Source organism: Gekko japonicus, unplaced genomic scaffold (genome assembly GCF_001447785.1).
Source record: "Gekko japonicus isolate JY-2015 unplaced genomic scaffold, Gekko_japonicus_V1.1 scaffold43, whole genome shotgun sequence".
Lineage (NCBI taxonomy): Eukaryota > Metazoa > Chordata > Lepidosauria > Squamata > Gekkonidae > Gekko > Gekko japonicus.
Window position 1 is genome coordinate 1,092,717 of NW_015173123.1, and position 22,431 is coordinate 1,115,147.

At 44.7% G+C, this 22,431-nt stretch overlaps 1 protein-coding gene across 1 annotated transcript in view; it reads left to right on the plus strand.

Moving 5' to 3' along the window:
- Positions 1-22,431, plus strand: part of NF1 (neurofibromin 1) — a 306,134-nt gene that overhangs the window by 147 nt on the left and 283,556 nt on the right. Inside the window, exons 2-8 of the mRNA XM_015421915.1 lie at positions 1,103-1,246; positions 4,028-4,111; positions 11,923-12,113; positions 14,527-14,633; positions 16,317-16,384; positions 17,152-17,227; positions 18,121-18,278. Coding sequence (XP_015277401.1) covers positions 1,103-1,246; positions 4,028-4,111; positions 11,923-12,113; positions 14,527-14,633; positions 16,317-16,384; positions 17,152-17,227; positions 18,121-18,278 — 828 coding nt within the window. The remainder of the gene's footprint in view (positions 1-1,102; positions 1,247-4,027; positions 4,112-11,922; positions 12,114-14,526; positions 14,634-16,316; positions 16,385-17,151; positions 17,228-18,120; positions 18,279-22,431) is intronic.

Genomic DNA, 22,431 nt, shown 5'->3' on the forward strand with positions numbered 1-22,431 from the left:
TGCCGCACCCCCCCCCCCCCCCCTGTGTTCCATTAGTGAGGTTTGCATGTAGGGACTGCTGATCTTTGTTTTGTTTTGTTTTTTTGTTTTGCAAAAGCTACACTCCTAAATTTGCTCAGAGAATCCCACTTTAATTAAGATTTTGGGTTACTTTAGAAGAGCGCCCAGGTCCATCCTGATGAGGGGTAGGTGGCTTTTATACCAGCGTGCCTGATTGCCCCCCACCTTCAGCAGTGACGCTAGGAAGATTCAGTGGAATTCCATACTCAGATAGACTCTGCAATGGTGGCAGCAGCAGAATTGGCTCTTCGATTGTCCTAAATTCTGAGAACTAAGATCCTGAATTGATCTCCCCAGTATTTAATCAGAACTCTCTTTCTCCAGAAGCAGAATCATCCTGGCTACTCAGAGACAAAGATAAACAAACCATTCTGTGTGCAGCAAAATTTTTCTGGCAGCTGTTGTTAAATTACATGATAACTGACTTTTAGGTTCTCCTCCCATGGGCTGAGGGTTTGCTGTTTATGACTTAGGTTGTAAAAACTGTAAGAAGTAAAGGATGAGGTATTGGAAGGGTGGCCTGTACTACTGGACTTAGGGAGGGAGGCGCTTGACTGACGGTGCTGATTGTCTGCCTTGCACTCAGTTGTTGGTCCCAGTATTATATCTGAGCTGCTGAGCCAAAGATACTATCAAAACCATTTGCCTCGTTGTGTGATAGTGTCCAGCAGTTGGCAGGGTTATGGTGGTGGAGAAAATGTGGGTGGTGATCTGTGTTATTTTTGAAAACTTCCGTCTTGTGGCCTTTTGGCATTTGGTGGCATGTGCTCTTGGGGGTATGAGCATGGAAGCGTTCTGCCTGCTATTGGTTAAAGCGATGCATTTTGCCAGTCTGCTTGCGGGGATGGAAGGTGTACAGGGCCAGGTGGCAAGCCAGCATTGCCGAGGAGGAGAACCCCGTAATGCTGAAATCTCAGAACCTGCTTCTGTAGTGTTATTTTTAATAAGCTCTTCCCTCTCCACTTGTCTGTGAAACCTTACATGTAGGAAACGCTGCATATTTCCACCTCTGTGGATGCTCACCAATTCTGCTTTTCTGCAGCTTCCCATCAAAGCTGGCCAACAGAATACCCACACCAAAGTCAGCACAGAACATAACAAGGAGTGTCTCATCAACATTTCCAAGTACAAATTTTCGCTGGTAATCAGTGGACTCACCAATATCTTAAAAAATGTCAACAATATGGTAAGTCCTATTTTGTTATTATGGACTCAGGGGGAGGAAATCTGAAAGCTAAGAAGGGGCAACTATAATGTGTTGTGGAGCCTGACAGGCCGGAAGAGCTCTGGCCCTCTGGGGAGCATTTCGTGTGTTGAGTAGCATCTTTTTGGAATGGGGGCCCTCAAAGTTTGTCATAGTGTGCCTACTTAAAATTAGATTTGGTCAAGCCTTGACTCACGAATAACTAGGACAAAAGCAGGGTCCGTTGCCTGTGCAAAGGGGTGAACCACTCATGCTGTATTCCAGGCAGGGATGGGCTGACGTCGCTCTTTTAAGGTCTTCTTGTTTCCCAGAATTCCTGTGCTCTGACAACATGTGTTTGATTGACTAAACAGAAGAACTTTCTAGGTTGGATCCTATAGAAGGGATCCATATTTCTGTTTGTGGGGGGGGGCAATCCCTCTCCTCTTGTAGCAAATCTTCCCTATTGGGGGGCAGTCCCTCAGAGCAACATTTCAAAGGAGCAACATCTCAAGGGCCAATTTGGGTTACTTCTGGAGGGGGGAAGGAAGGGAAGAAGCACTTTCGTGCACAGGATTTAGACAGGATCCAATCCTTGCAACTGTCAAACCTAACCAAGCTGTATTAAGTGACAGTGAATAGGGACTCCTGCCTAAGAACCAGCCAAGTTCATAGTTGAATCGGATCAAGGAATGACAGTTCTTTGCAAGGATCTATAGCAGCCAGCAGGACTTTGGTGGGCTACAGAAACTAGAGAGTGATGCACCAATGGGCCACAGTCTGCCTCCTGCAACTGGGGTGCCAACAGGCCTGAAGAATACATTCTTGCCCCTTTAACAAAGGTGCTGAAGCTTTTCATGGCAAGGAGGTAAATAACATCACCTGATGGATAAAATCCCCTTCTTCCTGTATCAAAGGTAGAGAACATTTTTCCTCCAGCTGCTGGCGACCCTACCTGCCACCAATGTTCTCTGTAAGCTCCACAGTGTTGTGAGTGGAAAAAGCTAGTAGCTTTAAAGTTGTGAGCAAGTCTACATTTGACTATTGCATAAATTATTTTTAAGAAGATTATTTCCATAACCTTGTAAAGATCTCAAAATGAATTCTTTTAAACTATAGTTAAACTATATTTTAAGAATAATTTAAGCATTATAAGAGAAAGCAGAATCAAGTCAACTTGCATTACACAAAATGTCCTCTATGGGGGGTAGACCAGGCCTTCAGAGAACAGGTCTACTTGCCCCTTTCCACTATATTGGTAAACTCGGCTTCAGTTCTACCATCCCAGTCCACTAGATTGGTGTGCCTGGCCTTGGACCATCACATTGCGCTGACCCTTAGAAAACATACCAGCACTGGGGGCGGGGGGTCCTTGCAGTCTAATTTGGTTTTTTAGTGAACACTGTCAGAACCCTGCCTAACCTAACAAACAGGAAGTTGCTTAAATGTTATCAACCTGCCCAAACTACTTAGTTATTCAGATATTTATGTCTCACTTTCCCAGTGACTCAAGGCTGCTTACAAATCATACTGAAAAGCATAATAGGGCTGTGCAAAAGAAACACAACACATTTTTTTTCTGCCGCAGTTATAGCAAATGGGAACCATTATAGTCAAAGAGCCCCATAGGCTATAATGGAGAATTGATCGAGGGGTATCTGGTGCTCTGGGGGGATTGTTTTTTGAGGTGGAGGCACCAGATTAGCAGCATAGTTGCTGGTGCCTCTGCTCAAAAAACCCTCCAAGTTTCAAAGTTTCAGGGAGTCCAATTCCGTGGGCCCCAGAAGAAGGTGCCCCCATCCTCCATTGTTTCCTATGGAAGCTCGTTTGCCAGCTGAAGCAGAAATCCTCTGAGCTGGCCTCTGAAATGTTGTGTGCCAGCATCTTCTAGCGCAGCTTAGAGGGAACTGCCTGCCAGCCTGCAAAGGAATGTGTGTGGTGGTTGCAGTGGGGGAGGACACAGTGCATATTTTTTGTGCTTGATCTTAGGTTTCGTGGGAACTAGGCAAAGCCTTGAGAAAGGACTCATAATTGAGCATTATGCTACTGTAGGATGGGATGGGGGCCATATTCAGAAGGAAAAACTTTGTTGTGCCAAACTTCTGCCCCTTGATTCTGTTACCCCCCCCCCCACCAACTGGTGTTCTGGCAGAGGCACTGTGTTAGAGGTGCTCTCTGGTCCACCCCTGGGCACTGAAGCTGCGTCTTTGCGGCCTCTGCATCACACAAGCAGGTTCCATGTCTGCGCATCATCTCAATTTGGAACCTCATAGAGTGAAGCCTTTTTGGTGCAAAATCCTCCTTCCCTTCTGAGCTTGTGTGGGCCTGGGGGAAGGAGTCACAACTTTTCCAGGTCGTGTTTGGGCAGTTTTATCTGTCTTCTAGATGTTACAAACTTCAGCATCTTCAACACTTAAAGGCCTCTTTCTTCCCCAGGGTGAATTCTGTATCTCTTAAAACCTGTGCATTGCAAAGTCTGCATGATTTTCCTTTACTTTGTCAAGATTATCAGAATACTGCAGAGAGAAGTGCGGTGGTTGGGGAAAGTGCAGGGATCAGGGAAAGGGCTGGGATGAGATTCCAGCCATGTTAAAGTCTTCCTCACATTTAGTTTTGGTAGTTTTCTGCAAACATTTTGCTTTGATCCTGGAAGTCAAAATCTTACTGAAATCCCCAAGAATCCAGAATGTTCGCTGGTTTCGAGGTGCTAAGGTAGTGTTTGGGGATGATGGACGGCAAATGCATGTTTGCAATGATAACTTCAGTGGGTCTCTTCTCTTCCAGAGAATATTTGGAGAGGCTGCTGAAAAGAACTTGTATCTCTCTCAGCTGATTATTTTGGATACACTGGAAAAATGTCTTGCTGGGGTGAGTAACCAGTATCTCCTAAGCATTCACTTAGGCTAACTATAAGTGCAGAACCTGTAACTGTATGTGCTTCTCAAGGTAAATGCTGGTGAAGATATGTAAGTTTTGTAATTTGGGAATGATGCCGCCCAGTTTGGTTTGGCAGCCCAATTGCAACCTCTCGGTCTGTAGAAGTTCTTAGACCACTTGTATGTGTACTTAGTTTTTTATGGTAAAAGCTTTGTTGACTGACACCCAGGCTTGGTCTGTATCGTTCCAATTTTATATATATTATTGGTACCTTTTTTGTATTGTCTGTAATTGGGCTGCTGATATACCGAATAAACAGATGGCTTGGTCAACTGGCATGCTGAGGGCCAAGGGTCCCGTCGGTGTCACTTGTGTGGTTGGGTGGCACCAAGAGGCCAGTAGCGCCAAGCAGGCAGAACTGGAGCGGGCTAGATGTCCTGGCCAGGTCCTCGTCAGTTGACAGGTTGAAAATGGTCAAAACGTCCAGTGTTTTTAAAGTATTAACATCATTTAAAGCAACACAGAGAGATATTTCAGTCATCAGCAGGGTTATCATTTATGCTAATTACAAAACAATTGGTAAATTTAATTGTTTTGCTATTTTAAAGGCTTTCAAACTATATATTATAATTTATAATTAGCTGTAATTGTCAGTATGTGACCAGCCAATTGCCACCTGGTTACATTTTCAATACATTGCTCTCTTAGTAGTTTATATGGAGTTAAATAGCACTGGACTAACATTTCATAACATTTTTCTCTTAGAGCAGAACATATTGTATATATATATATTTTCTGATTTATTTATTGGTGATTCAGTCTCTTAAACTTTATCCCCAATAAACTTTATCCCCAATCCCCAAGGGTGCTCTGGGGCCCCCTGTTTCACTGTGGCAGTCAACATGATGTAGTGGCTACAGTGGGGTTCCCCAACATGGTGCCCTGGCACCTGCCAAGTGTTTTTTAGAAAGTGGGTGGGGCATTTGCCCAGCAGGGCTTCTGATTGGCTGTTGGAGATTTGATGGGCTGTTCAGATTTTTTAAACACTTGTTTTGGCGACAACTGCCATACTGCTTCACTGCACTACTGCATGTGCATACAGTGTCCCAGGGCCGGTGTGGCGTGCCTGATCTCCAACAACTTGCCAGTGACTATGTGTTCTCTTCTGATGTCTTCACCTTATCGGATGGTGATTATTTTGAAATTGACTTCCTCTGATCATACCATACTTCTGGTGAACAATTATATCCCCCCGCTTTTACTAGAGGAAGAGATTGAAAAGCACTGGAGTGAGTTGGAAGGAACGGTTGAGAAGCTTCAGCAGACTTATCCCGCCGCTATGATACTCGTGGGAGGGGACTTGAATGCTAGGATTGGTGCCTCTGATGCCCAATTGTTGTCCTTGGTGGGTGACCTGGACGACTTAGTTTTGCCCCCTCCTTGGTTTTCTCGTGTCTCCAAGGACCTGAAGGTCAATCTAGCTGGCAAATGGCTAGCTATGATGGCGTTAATGCAGAATCTGGTTTTCCTAAATGGTGTAGTTTTTCCGGATATACCAGGTGATTTTACGTGTTATACCCCAAAGGGTTCTAGTGTTATTGATTTTCTTTTAATATCTCAAGAATTTTTCCCCTTGGTGCAAGAGTTTGTCGTTGGAGACTACCTAGGGGGTGATCATCTTCCACTGTCTCTTTCTCTAAACATTCCCACTGGTCACTTAGGGGAGGCAGTTGTGATAAAGTCCAGCGGAGATGCTATACAGTGGATTAGATGTGCTCGGAGGAACCCACCAGTGGATGCTTTGCAGGTGGCTGAGATTCAAGATCGCCTGGACTCTGGTAATTTCCCTGAGTTTCCCTCTCTGATAAATCCCTCCCAGCTGCAATCTATACTTTACCTTGACCTTCTTAACTTTTTTGTGGATAGTTGTTCCTCAGTTAAGCGGGTTTCTGAGGACCAGCGGAGGATGCCAGAAAGTCATCCAAATCACTGGTTTGATGCCGAATGTAGGTTGGCCAAGAAGGCCATTCGAGTAAAATTGCGGCGTTTTAGACTTACTAGGAGACCTGAGGACTTGATTGGATTTTTTTCTCTCAAAAAAGTTTTTAAGGACCTAATTCGAGTGAAAAAGGAAGCCATGGCCACTCAAGACTGGGAATCTCTTGCTACCATCTTGGAGTCCAGGGATGTGAAGGCCTTTTGGAGGCTTGTTAGACCAGGACGTCAGGCTGACATCGTGACAACAATTTCCCCAGCCAGATGGAGGGTGCATTTTGCAGCTTTGTACCAATCCTCAGAATGCCCTGTCGATGAGAAGGAAATTGATGAGGTGTTGATCTCTGCTCCGGACTGGGAGCGGGTCTCTCCAGAGTCAGTACTTGAACGTTTTAATCAGATGAAGCGTGGCAAAGCGGTGGGCCCGGATTTTATACCTCTAGAACTATTTTTGGTGAATCCCGAATGGTGGGCTCATCGCTTGGCCCACCTGTTTTCGGATATCAACAAGTCAGCTAATATCCCCGATATTTGGAAGACAGCTACTGTGGTACCTATCCACAAAGGTGGGGATACCAACGACCCAGGGAATTATAGACCGATTAGCCTTATTGCTACCCCTGGGAAGATCTACTCTGCACTCCTTCAGGAGAGACTCCAGAAATGGCTTGATGAAGAGAGGTTCCTTTTTCCTGAACAGTGTGGCTTTCGACAGGGTGTCGCTACTACAGACCATTGTCTGACGCTTCTCCATCTTGCCAGCAAGTATTCCTTGCGTCCAAGAGGTTGTCTCTATGCGGCCTTCATGGATTTGAGGGCTGCCTTCGACTCCATCTCTCGTCGCAGATTGTGGGAGAAGTTATTGAACACCAATATTGACCGCAGACTACTGGGATTGATTATGGCTCTCTATTCTAAAACATCTGCCTCGGTTCGAGTGAATTCTTCAGGAGTCAGGACAGACTCCTTTCCAGTGCAGAAGGGAGTTAGACAGGGATGTTTGTTGGCCCCCTGCCTGTTTAACATCTATATTAATGATTTGGTGCCGTTTCTTAAAATGAGAGCCAGACATCCTCCGTATTTAGCTGGTCTTCCTATACCACTTTTACTTTATGCTGACGATGCTGTTTTGCTGGCAACATCTGAAGTTGGACTGAGGTCTACTGTCAATGCCTTTTTGGACTATTGCAAACAAGAAGAGCTTATCGTGAATTATGCAAAGTCCAAGGTTCTTCGCTTCTCTGTCAAGAGAAGAAGAGGTCCTCTGTATTTTAAAGTTGGGAATGGCCAACTAGAATGGGTTTCCTCCTTCCGATACCTAGGTATTGTTTTTAGTTACAATCTATCCTGGTCCGCTCATCTGACATACGTTAAGAAGTCATCCAGACTCGCCACGGCACTGGTTGAGAAATTCTTCCGTACAAAGGGGGCTAAGCGGATTCCCCCGGCCATCGAGGTGTACAATGCGAAGGTGGTCTCCCAAATTTTATACGGTGTAGAAATCTGGATTGCTGGCGTGGATGAGAAATTGGATTCCCAGCTAAACTCCTTCCTTAGGAGAATTACTGGAACGCCACGGTGTGTTGCTGGGACTGTCCTTCGTATGGAACTGGTTCAATCTTCGCTTGAAGCACGTGCTTGGAAGAGGGCATTCAAGTTGAGATTTAAGTTATCTGACCCAAGTCATCACCCCCAGGCCGGCTTTCTTCGTTCCATCTTAAAGGACACGACATCCAACCCTTGGTTGTCCCTTCTTGCTGGTAAACTCAGGACATTGGGAGTGCCGATGTCCTCACCTAACGAAGAGCTGATGCCCTCTCAGCTTGAGGAAACCTTGAAGAAACTTAAACAGTTGGATTGGGCCAGCACCGTGGCCAGGGCAAGACGCACCTGCTCTCCGTTGGCTTTGGGGTTGTCCCCTCCAGAGAGATTTCCTGACTTTTATTCAACGTTATCAATTCCATCTCACCGCCGCGCCTTTATGCTGGCCCGCTTAAATGTATTTCCAACAATGGTAACTCTGGGAAGATTTGGAGGCCTTTCTTACTCAGATCGCCTTTGTCTGTGCAATTCTGGCGAAATTGAAACCTTAGATCACCTGATATTTCGCTGTCCCCACTGGACTCAAGTTAGAGGCACTTATATCTCTCCTATTCTCACGAAGATGAATCTTCCCGCGCAACCTTGGGTGCTCTCAGTACTGTTATCTGACTCAAATGCCGATGGACTGATAACAGCTAACGTGGCGCGGTTCTTGGCTAAGGTGGCTGCTCTCAAGAAGCATTGAAAAGTCCAGCACTTCTGAAAACTTCGACACCGATTTTTAATCTTCGGATGATTTTAGTTAGTTGGCTCCGCCCCAAGTGTAGTTAGGTAATTTTTAATCTCTGGGCTCAGCCTGGGTTTTATGTGACTGTTATTATGTACCTTGACATATTTATGTCTATTTTATGTACCTATTTTATCCCCCTTTGGTATCCTCTTGGTCAAGACTTCGGTCATAAAGACCTGTAATAAATTGAATTGAATTGAAAAAAAATCGTTTATTTTAAAAGGCATCCAGTTAAACAGATCTTCTGTCTGAAATGCTGGAAGATTTACGATTATAGTTATGCAAAACTTCACTCTTTGACATTTTGTGGCTGCACTCCCCACCCTGTGTCAGGTTTTCAATGGTGATGATAGGCTCAAAAAGGTTGGGGACCCCTGGGTTACACCTCCAGGCTCAAATCCCTGCTGATCCAGGAAGCTCACAGGTGACCTTTGGCCAGTCAGTTTCTTGCAGCCTAGCCTACCTCACAGGGGTGTTGTGATGATAAAATGGAGAGGGAATAATGACGTACATGGCCGCAAGCTCATTAAAAGAGGAGTAGGATAAAAATGAATGGATGCATAGATGCATTTTATAAAAATACAAAAGCAAACAACAGTCCCCCCCCCGAACCTTTCTGTACATGATCACCATCAATGCATCCTTTAGAAGGGCAGAGCTTTCTGTTGTGTAGGCCTACTCAGTGGCTGATGCATTTTTGCATCCAAGTACAGACATGGCTTGTCTTTCAACAGCGATGGGAGCTAACTGGGTAGAGCAAGCTTTGAACAGTTGCAAGTTTAAGAAAGTTCTTCATGACTAATTCCTGTTCTGCTTAAAAACATCCCCCCTTCCTGGGGGGAGTGACACAAAAATAAATCACATTGCATATAGAAAGCAAACTTACAGACTTTGGTACTTTCAGATGTAAAGAATATAATCATGTGGGTGTTATGTGAAAATTTAAAATTAGCCTTCTGTGCTGAAGAATTTTTTAAAATCTTGCTGCTCAGCCAGTTCAAGAAAGAAACTTCTAAAAAAATGAATGGGTAACTAATTTTTAAACTAAAAGTCTCACCACTGCCTAAGATCTTCTGGAGATCTCCTTTGAGCTGCTTGCTTTTACGCCAGTTGGCTCAGAGCTGTGTTCCAGTAACGGAGCTTTCTCTTATGCTTCAGAAGATGAATTTTGCAGGTGCTTCCTGGTTTACATTTGTAAACTTTATCTAAACTTCCAGTGGGAATCCAGTCCTGACGCTTTCAGCCCAGCGTTCCTCTCTTCGCTTCACTCTGCTCTCAAGGGCCCTTTGGGATGAAATCGTTGGGTCAGCTGCTTTTGCTGAGTCGTACAGTTGGAAAACCAAACTTGAACTTTGGTGAAATTGAAGAGTCTCTGTTGACTCCCAAAGCTGCCTTTAACACATTTTCAAGTTCAGTGTAATGAGGTCATCTATAGCTGTTTGCAGTTTTTCGATACCAAGTGCAAAAGATGGCTTTCCAAGCTAGGACAGACAAAATAGCTCTTTCGTTGTCATCTGACACCTCTCTGTATAATATGTGTGGACAGTACATGCATTTATGAGATTGCTGTGAACAGTGAAACATAAGAACCCAGCCCTTGGCTTCAAGTCCCTGGGTCGCTGTATCCCCACATGCCTTGGACCTGTGGGGCAGCCTATTTATTTCTGTGTATTTGATTAGCTTGTCAGGCTGACAGGCTTTGTGCAGCTGTGGAGAAGGACAGAAAATTGCTGCTCTTGTTCAAACCCGAAATTTATATGACTACTCCTCTATATCTAGCTAATATCTCCAACCCAAATCATAGATGGGCTTTCTCCAGAGCCAGATTTGATGCTTTTCCATTGGCAGTTCTTTCCGGAAGATTCCAACGTATCCCCAGGCATTTGAGACTTTGCTCATGCCCCTCTGAGTCAATTGAGACCCTCCCCCATATTTTATTTCATTGCTCTTATTGTGCAGAAGAAAGAGCCCTCTTAATTACACCTATATTAAGGTCATTTAGGGTCCAAGGACAACTAGCAATCCATTCTGAGGGACTTGTGTAGAAATATCTATTGGAGGATAAATCCACTGCAATATCAAGGAACGTTGCTAAATTTCTTTTTACTGCATTTGCAAAGCGCAAGCTCCTCCTTAATACTCCTTATGATGTCTCTTCTCTGTAGTGTTTTGGTAACTTGGGATTGCTTTTTTGATCCTGTATGCTGTTTGATGGGTCTTTGACCGTAATAAATAATGTTATGTTATGTTATGCTGCTCTTGTTGTGTGGCAATAAAATTCCTTTACAGGCAAAGGAGGTGGGATCTATGGCCAGAAATGTTGCGGCACAGCCCTGCTACAGATAATGAACCTGGTTGTAATGTCACGTCCCTGACACTTTAAACCATGGTTGCCCAGACTCACGCCCTTCCTCTTCCCCTTGCATCCTCCACGGATTTTTTTATTCCTTGTTCCTTGATTCCTTCTTTGATTAAAGGTAACTTGTCCAATTTGGGCAGGTTGGCCAGCTTTAGGTTTTTGTGAAATGGTAGTTTGCTTCCAAATGAGGGATTGAAACAGCAGATTAGCGTTTCTCATTTGGAGGCAAAATGTCATTTGTGTAAAGCAAAGCCCAGCCAATCCCAGGCACCACAGTGTGTGCCCTGGCGCCGAGACCTGTGATCGCGGAGGGAGCCTAGTAATTCCAGCAGAAGTACAAAGCCTATTTAGTTGAGGGATAGAGGTTCATTTTTGGTATGATAACAACCAGGGGTTAAGACACAATTATTTATACACTACAGCACTTTTGTTATAGCTTTTAGAAATGACAAGAAATTGAACAGTTTAGGTTAGGTTTTGCAGTGGCAATAATTAGAAAGTATGGTCATGATCCTTAAAATATAAAGCCCTAAAGCTGAAAAGTAAGTTTGGCTCTTGAATGTTTTTGCCTAAAGGCAAAGAAAATTTGTCAAGGTCTGATCTAAAAAAGTGGAGGCAGCAGGGGATTGGAGACTGAGGCTGGGCGGAGGGATTGGGGTTAGGGGTTCTAGGCCTAGCCTGGCAACCAACACAAGGTGCGGTGGGGATATGGGGTGGTGGCAGTCAGTGATGGTGTGCACCCCTCTAGGAATCGCTGGACACTCTGCAGTAAAAACCATAGAGTTTCTGGCAATTCCTAGAGAAGACTGATACAACTTCTGACAAAAACCTGGAAGTGACATCATGTCATCACCAACCATTTTTTAACAAAGTTATTTATTCCTTCCTCTGGCTGATGGAGTGCCAGCAAGCACATGGCAAACCTGATTGGGGAGCATGTCGGTGGGTAGCTATGGGACACTGTGACACATGTAGGTTGGTTTGGTGTCCCAGTAATTCAGATGCATAATTTCAACTTTCGTAGCTTATTTATGAATGTCGGTGTTCTTTGAGTTATGAATGGTGGAGAGTGTGGAACTAAACAAAAAAATCCTTCCGGGTTCTCACTTTTTTTAGCAACCGAAGGACACTATGCGGCTTGATGAGACGATGCTGGTCAAACAATTGTTGCCGGAGATCTGCCACTTTATCCACACCTACCGAGAAGGGAATCAACACGCAGCTGAACTTCGCAGCTCTGCCTCAGGGGTCCTCTTCTCTCTCAGCTGCAACAACTTCAATGCCGTCTTTAGCCGCATTTCTACCCGGTGAGTGCATAGAAGGTGTTGCGTGCCCATACCTGGAAGGTTTGCTAGATTGTTGAGGGGTCTTATAGAAAAATCAGATCTTGGTGCTAAGAGAAAACACCTTTTCATTCCCAGAGTTGAGCATTTTGTAATCAAGCTTCGGTTGAAAACTGGAGATCAAATTAGGTGATAACAGGAGTTTCGCATCTATGGCAGGATGTAATATAAAACATTGTTATTTAAGCGAGGAGGTAAATGAATGGCACCTCAGTTGGAGCCATTTTCTGTCACCAGGCTGACAAAATGGCTTCTGCCTCACTTGGTGTTTGCACTTGTCTCCATCATAGAAACGTGATGTGGTGAGGGGATTAAATTGTTGGGGTAGGCTAGGGGTTGGGTCTAGATTCAAAGCCCCCTTCAGCCATGAAACTCATGGTGTGACCTTGGGTCATGTCTCCTTAGCCTAACCTACTCTGCAGGGCTGTGGTTAAAATGGAGGATGAATACATCTCCATGTATGCTGCCGTGAACTACTTGGAGAAAGGGAGGAGTGAAAAGATGGTAGATGGGGCACTGGGAGTTCCATTCAGTCAGTGACAGAGAAGGCTTTAGAGGTCTGTACATACAATATAGGTTCATGCTCTCTCCGTTCAAGACATGATGATCCTTTTTCTGGGCTTCCGTGGCAAATCTGGGGAGGGCCTTCTTATCATAGTTGCCGTCGGAGAAAGTTCAGGCTCCCTGTTCTGCCATTTGTTTAGATAGCCAGAGATGATGTTGCTCTCTGGACTGTAATCTTGTCTGTGGTAAGGATGAATGCACTAGATTAAGACTAGTTTGAGACATTAGACAGCAGACTTCTGAGATTAAAGGGAGCCTCAACTAAACTTTAAAAGCCTCTAATAATCTTTTTTTAAAAAGAGTTATTCTTGGCAGCCAGCTGTGGAGGATGTGGGTTTAAAAAATGTTTTCAATGCGTAAATACTTGATGAGAGATGTCGCTTGCAAAATAAAAAAACAAATCCCTGCATTTCCATTTTGAGGAACAGCCAGAAACAATTAAATAAAACCTGAACCAAGTTCTAAGCCTTCTAAAGGCTCCCTGTTTACAGATCTCAGCTGCAAAGCCCCGGAAGAAAAACTGAATCCTGATAAGAAGTGTGGGGTCTCCAGTGATGCTTTTGATTTTGATGTTGGCTGCATCAAAATGAATGTGAACATTTTGTCCATCTGTTGTTCATATCTCCATAAGGGCCTGGTTTGCTAGTAAGTGTTCCTTGCCAGCCAGTGGTCTGTGCTTCCTCTTTAAGCCTTGCAGAGGGATTTCTGGCTTGTCAAATCCAATGTCAGACACACTCCCATTTAAAACCTGAGCCATTAAATCTTCCTGCAAACAGATGAAATGAAAAATTCCCTTGGCGTCTAGCATCAGAAGTTGCATATTGCATCAGGAACACATCTGCAGATTTGGGGCAGAGCCAAAGCAGTTGCTCCGCTAGCAAAGAAAACACCTGATTTAGTGATTAGTGGCATGTGAGGCAATCCATTGTGGGATTGGTCATTTAGAAGACGGGGTGGTGGTGGAATGAGGGGTCTGGGATGCCACTTAATTACAACTCATTCAGTTTGCTAAAAGTCAAAAAAGGAGGCCTCTCATTGGCTGCAGAACTGCAAATGCTAGCCTGATTGGCGCTAATCCATTGTCACATGAAGTATACTCGCATTAAGTCCTCAGATTCATGTAAATTAAAACTGGGGGGGGGAATGCATGCAGACTATTAAGACTGCCTGAAGATTATCCGTGGGGAGGAGGTTTGCCTTGGTGGAAGAACCTCTGCTTTGCATGAAGAAGGTCCCAGGTTCAGTCTCTGACGTTCCCAGTTTAAATGATCAGGTAGGAAGTGATGTGAAGGACCACGATCTGAGATCCCAGAGAGCGGAGCAGGCAATGCCCATCTTAACAGATCCGTGGTCTGACTCAGAAGGCAGCTTTATCTCATACGTAGCAGTTTAATGCTGTGGGTCTGCCTCCCTGGTTTTCTCATTCATAAAATAGTGACCCCACCCGGGCACTAGGTAGTTTTGCATTCCTCTCTGTGCCGCAGAAGTGTGGGTGTGTGCCCCTCCCCTCCCCTTCCCCCTGTCACGTTAATGTGCAAAGCAGGTGCTCCGTGTGGATTCTTCTCCTTCAAACTGGGGAAGCTGCATGGCAAGTTGTATGGGCACAGGAGCTGATGGGCACAGGAGCTGCCTGGTGTGGCAGTGGACTGTGTGTGTGTGTGTGGGGGGGAGATTCCCCCACAGAAGGGATGAGATTCCTCATCCGATTAGGTGACTACACTCCCTTTTGTGTGTTCCACTCATTATGCTGAGAGTGCAAAGTCTCCTGATTCCTTTTCCCTCTGTGTTGAGAAGCTGGTGTTTGTCTTTCTAGATTACAGGAACTGACTGTGTGCTCTGAAGACAACGCTGACGTTCATGACATCGAGCTCTTGCAGTACATCAGTGTGGACTGTGTGAAACTGAAGCGGATCCTGCAAGGTGAGAGATGATTGGGGTGGGGTTGAGCGTTCGTATTTCAATCGAGTCTGATTGGCCTGGCCCGTCCAAAGTATTTTTATAGTTATACTTCTCATTGATGGCCTGTAGCAGTCTTAGTTGTTGGCCTGTAGCCAAAAAGTGGCACGTGTGTTTGTGTAAAGTGCCATGAAGTCACAGCCGACTTAGGGCAACCCTGTAGGGTTTACAAGGCAAGAGGTGGTTTGCCTTTGCCCTCCCTCTGCAGGCTCTGGTGTTTTATATGCATGTTGTATAGTGTGGATGTGCTTGAGACCATTGGTCATATGATCTGACATAAACTAAAGGAATAAAGGAATTGATTAATGCCTCCCTCTGCATAGCAACCCTGGCATTCCTTGGAGGTCTCCCATTCAAATATTAACCAGGGCCAACCCCGCTAAGCTTCTGAGGTCTGATGAGAATTGGGCCAGCCTGAGCCACCCAGGTCAGCATGCAAGAATCAAAATCTATCATAGTTGACCCAGGTTTGGGTGCAAGGAGATGATTCACCAAAAATTTGAAACAGTGGACAAAATTCTTTATAGGTAGCATGTATCCTGTTTGCTCAAAGAAATACTTCATGCATTTGAGTGTGGGTTTCTGGGAAAATTTTGAATTGGAAATGGTTCCGATGTCCTAACGTGTTTGGGAACTGATTTGGCAGGAACATTTGACTTAGATTTAGTAAACTGGGGGAAAGAAGTATGCAGAAACAAAGTACCCCTGTACAAGAAGGGGGGGGGGGTGCATTGTAATATGAAATTGAAAATACCACCTGAATCCATAATCTTTTTTTTTTTAATTTATTTCCCTCTCCTAAAAAGGAGAGAAATTTTGCTTTTACAGTTCAAGAAATTAGGAAGGGTCTATAGAGGGATAAAGAAAAGTGTTGAGTGATGTTAAGTATTAGTATGTTAATCTTTTAGTATTAAAGTTAAAGTCAATAGCATCTTCTGCAGTTGGACGATCTTCTTTTCTTCTGGGTTCTTTAAAATCGAGCAATTAGCATGTTAGTAAAGTCCTTTTGGGATTAGTATGTACTGTAAGGCGCTGCTCGAGCTAGTCCTCAAACTTTGGGGTGTTTCCCTTTTTTATCTCTTAAGTTGTACTTTGGGCCAGTCGCTCCATAATCTGAACTAACATGACCAGCATACAATTGTACATATTCAGTGTATCAATAACAAATATGTAAAATATACATAAATGTAAACGGTATAAATGTCTAAATATATAATACATCAGAAAGGAGTTAACGTACTTGACAAGCTACAAATTGCCAACCGCTCAGTTTCGAGTAGATTCTTCATCAGACCATTTATATATTACTCCATTTATTCAACTTTAAGGCAGCCAGCAGTATTAAAAAAGAGCCAAAAAAGGCCTCTCACCTGTGCTGTATGAGATGCAAAATAACATCAGCTGTCAAGATTTGGGACAAGGACTTTCTGGCTTAGTCTTGTTCTGTTAACTGCTTGTGCTGCAGTGAAACGTTGTAAATTTCCATAGTAATTGGTAGCTATTATGTGCCAGTCTAAACGGGGGGTCATTGTAAGATTAATTACTTATCAGTCGATAAATTAATACGGTAGGGGTGCTAGGACAGTTATGGAGTCCTTGTCATTTTAGTTCATTGTATGAGTTATATGTATATATTTACTTTTGCAGAAACGGTGTTCAAATTCAAAGCCCTAAAGAAAGTTGCACAACTGGCGGTTATCAACAGTCTTGAAAAGGCAAGTATGCTCTGGGCTTGTAATTAATGATTCAGAAGCAACCTAATGCCTCTGTATTTGCAGCAAGTCATGGTTTTGTCCTTATATCTGAACTGCAGACTATTTGCTTCATGTGTTGTTTGCCTTCTCATGGAGGCTCAAGGCAGATTCCAAGATTAAAAAACAGTTCAAGAGCAGCCAGTATAATACATGTAACAAACTCCACAGCTCAACAGATTGCAAAACTAGAGAGCAATTGGTATAATACATCCAATAAATGATGATGTAATAATACTTTATTTTGTTTTTACTACAAAAGGAAATAGTATATTTGGTTTTATTGACCCCAAAAACATATGGTTTGACTCTAATATGAGCATCCTACAAGAACATGAAAAAACTTTCATCTTGCAGAATGGCAGGTACAAGAAAGATGGCTGTCTCTGCAACTAATATAATAGTACATTTAGCTTTATTGACCTCAAAAACATGTATTTTAACACCAAGATGAGTATCCTGTGTGAATTATAAATATTGCAATAACCATATCTGCCATCTTGGAAAATGGTGGTACAGGAAAAAAGTCCCAAATTTGGAATGTCTACCCAAGAAAATTTTAAAGCAGTAGTGCCCTGAAACACACACAAGCAATAAAATTCTCTGTACATATATATATATTTGGTGGGGATATATGGTGGATCCATGACTATATGTCATGTTCCTAGAAACACAGCTGCCGATAAAAACGTGTTCCCAGAAGTAACAATACTTTGTGATGTGTTATGCAGGCATTTTGGAACTGGGTGGAAAACTATCCAGATGAGTTTACGAAGCTGTACCAGACACCACAGACAGATCTGGCAGGTGAGGCGCGATCAATCGTTGGGCACCACAACTTCATGACTCTGGTTGATCTCAGGTCAGCCACCTCAGGTGCCTTTTGCTTCAGTGCTTAGAGAAGAAAAAGAAATATCTGATGGAGCATGAATATTTTTCATATGCTGTTCAGTGACTGATTTGGTCAGAGCATCTAGGAACCTTTTTGGTATCAGGTTTTACTAGATGGAATTGTAGGGGGAGAGGAAGATGATTGGGACCCCACCAACCCACTCCTCCTACATAGTACAGTAAGTTCCCAAGGCTTGAGCCAGCTAATTTCCCGTCCTTCTGTTTGAGCAAGCTAGTTTCCCATCCCTGCCACCAGACGTGTCCTGTTCCCTTAACCGTCGTTTGCCTCCCTGAGCATGCTCAGTCCCCATCGGGCTGTCTTTAGGCTCTTTCCCCTTTTTAATTTACAGTGAGATGCTTTTCTGCACACCTGTGGAGGCCTTCTCTGTAGGCAGTCAGGTTTTGCCACTTTCATGATCGGCTGGAGGCACTCAGTCTGCTGTTAGATTTTCTGACAATAGTAACTATCGATAACACAGAAAATTAAGTAGTTGTCCTACTTGTCCAGGGTGAGGCAGCTCGAAACTGGAAGTAGGATCGTGGACAGACCATCTCCCCCCATCCCCGGAAAAAAAAATCTTCAGCCTGGGTCTTCTAAAAAAATGTTTGTGAGGGAAAAATATAACATTTGTGACTGTCACGAAGTCTATTTCCATGAAGGTCATAGTAATGCCAGGGCCCTTTGACTTCCCCAAGTGGTGGTGTTGCAGCGCTATTAAATATTGATGAGGCCCTAAAAAAGGGAGGTGTTTTGGTTTTGGCACCTCAGGAGTACTTTGTGTTCTCTCCCCCCCCCCCCTTCACTGCAGATTGCGCAGAGAAGTTGTTTGATTTGGTGGACGGATTTGCCGAAAGCACGAAACGCAAAGCAGCTGTGTGGCCATTGCAAATCATCCTGCTCGTCCTGTGTCCAGAAATCATCCAAGACATAGCCAAGGATGTGGTGGAGGAGAACAAAATAAACAAGGTGAAGAAAGCTGAAGTGTCCTGTGTGGTCAACACTACCCGGTCTTTAATGTGTGCAGGCTGTTGGGGATTTTGCTAACCTTTTGGGGAGGTGGCTACATTGCAGTCTCTCCTGATATGCTACTTTTCTGCACACAAGGAGCTCTTAGGTGGAGCCCATTCTGTCATTCAGTCCCTCCCTGCCTGTTGTCTGAAATGGTACAGTGCTGGGGAGGCTATGCTGTGTGACTTCTTTGCTTGTGTAAATCCGCTCTGAGTTTTTTGTCCAAGACCATCTAAGTACACTTAATGATGTGGCACACAAACTGTCATTATGGGAAAATGTAGCTCTCCTGTCACGCTGGTTTTCATAATTTGACCTGCCCATGCTCGGCAATTGCTTCATTCCAGTATTACGATGCTTAACAGGAGAATGCATGAAACCCTTTCCTTCATGCTGCCTGTTTTTAACAGGTCTTTCCCTCTGAGTGGAAAGACCACTTTACCAGATTACGGCAATCAATTCCACTGGAGAAAATGGCTGCTCTGGAGGGTGGTGCCTTGGCCATAATATCTCTACAAGTGGGGGCCTGTGAGACTCACCCGGGGGGGGGGGAATCCCATCTTCCCCACACTTCCTTGCCAGACCTGGTGCAGCCCCCTGACTCCTTTGCAGCTGCTGCCGTGCCCTCTGCCTTGCCTCCCACCCGCTGCCTTCTACAGCTCACCCGGACCAGCTCCGGTCGAACCAGCAGAACCTTCTTTCTCCCTTTCCTCGCTCTCAGCAGCTCACCTGGAGCTGCTCCGAGAGGGCCCACCGAGGTTTCCTCCCCCCCCCCGCCACCGCTGCTCTCAGTGGCTCTCCTGCAGCTGCTCTGAGCAGGCCTGCCGAGGCTTCCCTCTCCTCCACCTGCCAGCAAATCAGAGGCTCTGTCACCAGGGCAACCTCCAGGCCCCTTTCCAGTGGCTCTGTGATAAGTGCCTGCGCATGTGCAGATTACACTTTTTATTTGGGGGGCAATTTTAACCCCCTAATGTATTGCTTTAACTTTTCAGATTTTTCTGCAAACCTGGGTGGTGACCCAAGTTTGTGGAATAGCCTGTCGGGGTAATTGTGCCCCCATCTTTGGATTTAGATATCCGCAGATAGGGGACACACTTGGGAGTTCGATATATATATCCTGCTGAGGTCCCTTCTCGAACCCAACCCTCCCTGGGCTCCACCCCTAAATCTCCAGGAATTTCCCAACCCAATCATGGCAACACTGTGAAGCTGTTACGCCCAGTCCATCTAGCTACAGGGGCTGTACAAGGCCTTAGGTGTAGAGTTACTTGAGACCCTTTTTCTGGAGATGCCACAGACTGAACGTGGGAGATCGGCTAGCAATTCATGTGTGTTCTACCAGTGAACTACAGCCCCTCCCCATGGCATTCAGGGACGTTATGCTGGCATCTTATGTACCATGTTAGTGTCTGTGTGACTAATATTTGAACATGGGCTTACTAAAAGCTGACAAGACAGTGTCTTAAGGTATTGATGAGGTTTTGTTTTTTTTGTTCTCCATCATTTAAAATTTTTTTATAACATCCAGGCTGATGAAGAATTCTGATGAGCGCAAAAGCTTGCACAGTGTTTTGGGTCATTTTGGTTGACCTTAATAAAAAAGGAATTGGGAGGAAAGGAAGCACAGTATAGCCCGATCTCATCAGATCTTGGAAGCTGAGCAGGGTTGGTGCTTGGAAGGGAGACCACCAAGGAAGGCTCTGCAGAGGAAGGCAGCAACAAAACACCTCCACTTCTCACTGGCCTTGAAAGCCCCTGGTTTGGGTTGCCCTAAATCAGATTCAACTTGATAGCTCTTTACAGACACATTTTTTAACACTGAAGGTTCTTGGAGCCTGGCTGATAGTCCTGTTGCAAAGACAGCCGTGTAGACTTCATGTGGCTGAAAGGGTCAGTTTGCTGTATTCTGACAGAAGAAACAAATGTGTTGTTTATCCATAGGTGTAAAATTGGTGGAAATTTTGAAGCTGTGGGGGTGTGTGCAACATCCCCCATCCTACAGATTTTGAGGGAAATTGAAATATCTGCAGTATTACTTGTAGATATTACTTCTGCATCTTACCATTTTAAGACCATAAAACGCATCATTTTGTGGCATTCAAACAGAATTTTCAGTATACCGATTACTGGAGAGAACTGCAAGCTTTGCTTCCTGAACGCACCTTTTAGTTTTTACCCTCCTTGCAGTTTCTGCTCCTACCTCCTTGTGACTGTTTCATCCCCACCCCCACCCCAAGCAAAGTAGGGGGCAGGAGCTGCTAGTTTTCCTTGGAGCAGGTTGTCTCCAGCCCTCTGCAGACAGCCCTGGGCCTGTTGAAACCAGAGCACATAGAGGGGGTGTGGTCTTGAGAGTCTTGACCTGTGAACAGTTGCTGGCTTAAGAGCACAGTCTGCGCTTGGGCAAAATGTGTGCAGGCGGACTGCTCTCTTGTGTTCAGCCATGTCAAAAAAGCAGTATTCCCAATCATGGGGGTGGAGCCTAGATTTACACACTTGGTGCTTGCATAGACTCAGCGCTCCTCTGCTGGGGATCATGCACTGGTGGAGCGAGCGGGGTGTGTGTGTGTGCTTGGGCCTGCTCCCTTTTTTAAATGCACAGATTTCATCGCATGTAATATTGGCAGAGGGGTTCTGTCACAGACCTTTAAGGAGAGATGTGTAAAGTTGACTGCTCTGTGGGACCAACTTCTAGTCTCCCCCCCAAATTAGATCAGAGTTAACACCATTCCACAAGCAAAGACAACCTTGTATGTGAAGATGGTCCTTTTTTTCTTCCAAACTAGATTACGTATACAGACAAATATACAGCATATGCATAGGTTCAACAACCATGATTAGGATATTGATGGGCATACAACATACTCATCAATATAACCAACAGTCTTTCTCCAGTTATTGTCCTATGAACAAACAAGAGATTTTCCTAAATAGTAGACAAAGCTTTACAAACCTAAGTATCAACAACAGAAAATGTCTGACTTCTTAGCTTTACAATGGAAATGTGCTTTTGATGCAGAAATGCATTTTGGATTTAACTGTTGCATATGCCAACAAAATACACATAAGCTTTTATCTAGTGCTGTAAATTATAGTCCAGGGGTGTCGAACTCATTTGTTATGAAGGCCGGATTTGACAAAAATGGGACCTTGTCAGGCCGGGTCCTCAGTAGCGAGAGCTGCTCAGATCAGGCTTTGCCGATATCTAAATCCTTTTTCTTCTCCTTTACACTTTGAACTCTAATTCGAATCTTATTCTTCTATTCTGAGTTGTTCCTCTGTACCCTTCTGTTTTATTGGAGAAGAAAGACAAAGTCAGCAATTTAGAGCCAGATTTTACTGTGTCGGCCATTTTGTTGCCTCTCCTGTACATTGAGTGAGTCTCTCTTGGCTGCTCAGAGCCATAGCAACTAAGAGCTGGTGTTCAGTGTGACAACAGAGGAGCCGGCATGAAGAAGAAGAAGAGGAAGAAGAGATTGGATTTATATCCTGCCCTTCACTCGGAGTCTCAGAACGGCTTACAAACTCCTTTCCCTTCCCCTCCCCACAACAGACACCCTGTGAGGTAGGTGGGGCTGAGAGAGCTCTTTCCAGAACTGCTCTTTCAAGGACAGCTCTTGTCAGAACTATGGCTTGCCCAAGGTCATCCAGCAGCTGCATGTGGAGGAGTGGGGACTCAAACCCGGTTCTCCCAGATTAGAGTCTGTGCACTTAACCACTACAGCAAACTGGCTCTCAGTGGGTTTGCTATGGCTTCCCTAATGGGACCGCATAAGAGTGGCAAAGATAAAAAAGGCGCCAAAAATGCCATTAATCGTAATCTGCTCCCGAGGCTGCGGCTCCTGCAATTCCTCATATCACCGATGGCGGCCAAACTGTGCACACAGGCAGGAATCACAGTGAACCTAGTTCTGCCTCCACGGTGCTCCGGGAGAGCACGGAACTTAGCGGAGCCAGCCAACAGCCTTCCGTAGAGCAGGAGTCAGCCTTTGATCAGGAGTCCACAGCAGAGGACTTCAGAGCCTTTCATCACAGCAGTAATGTCAGCCGCTCCGGATCCCTCCTCTTCCCCCCCAGATTTCCTTCCCCTTGTCAGACAAACGATGAGAGAGGA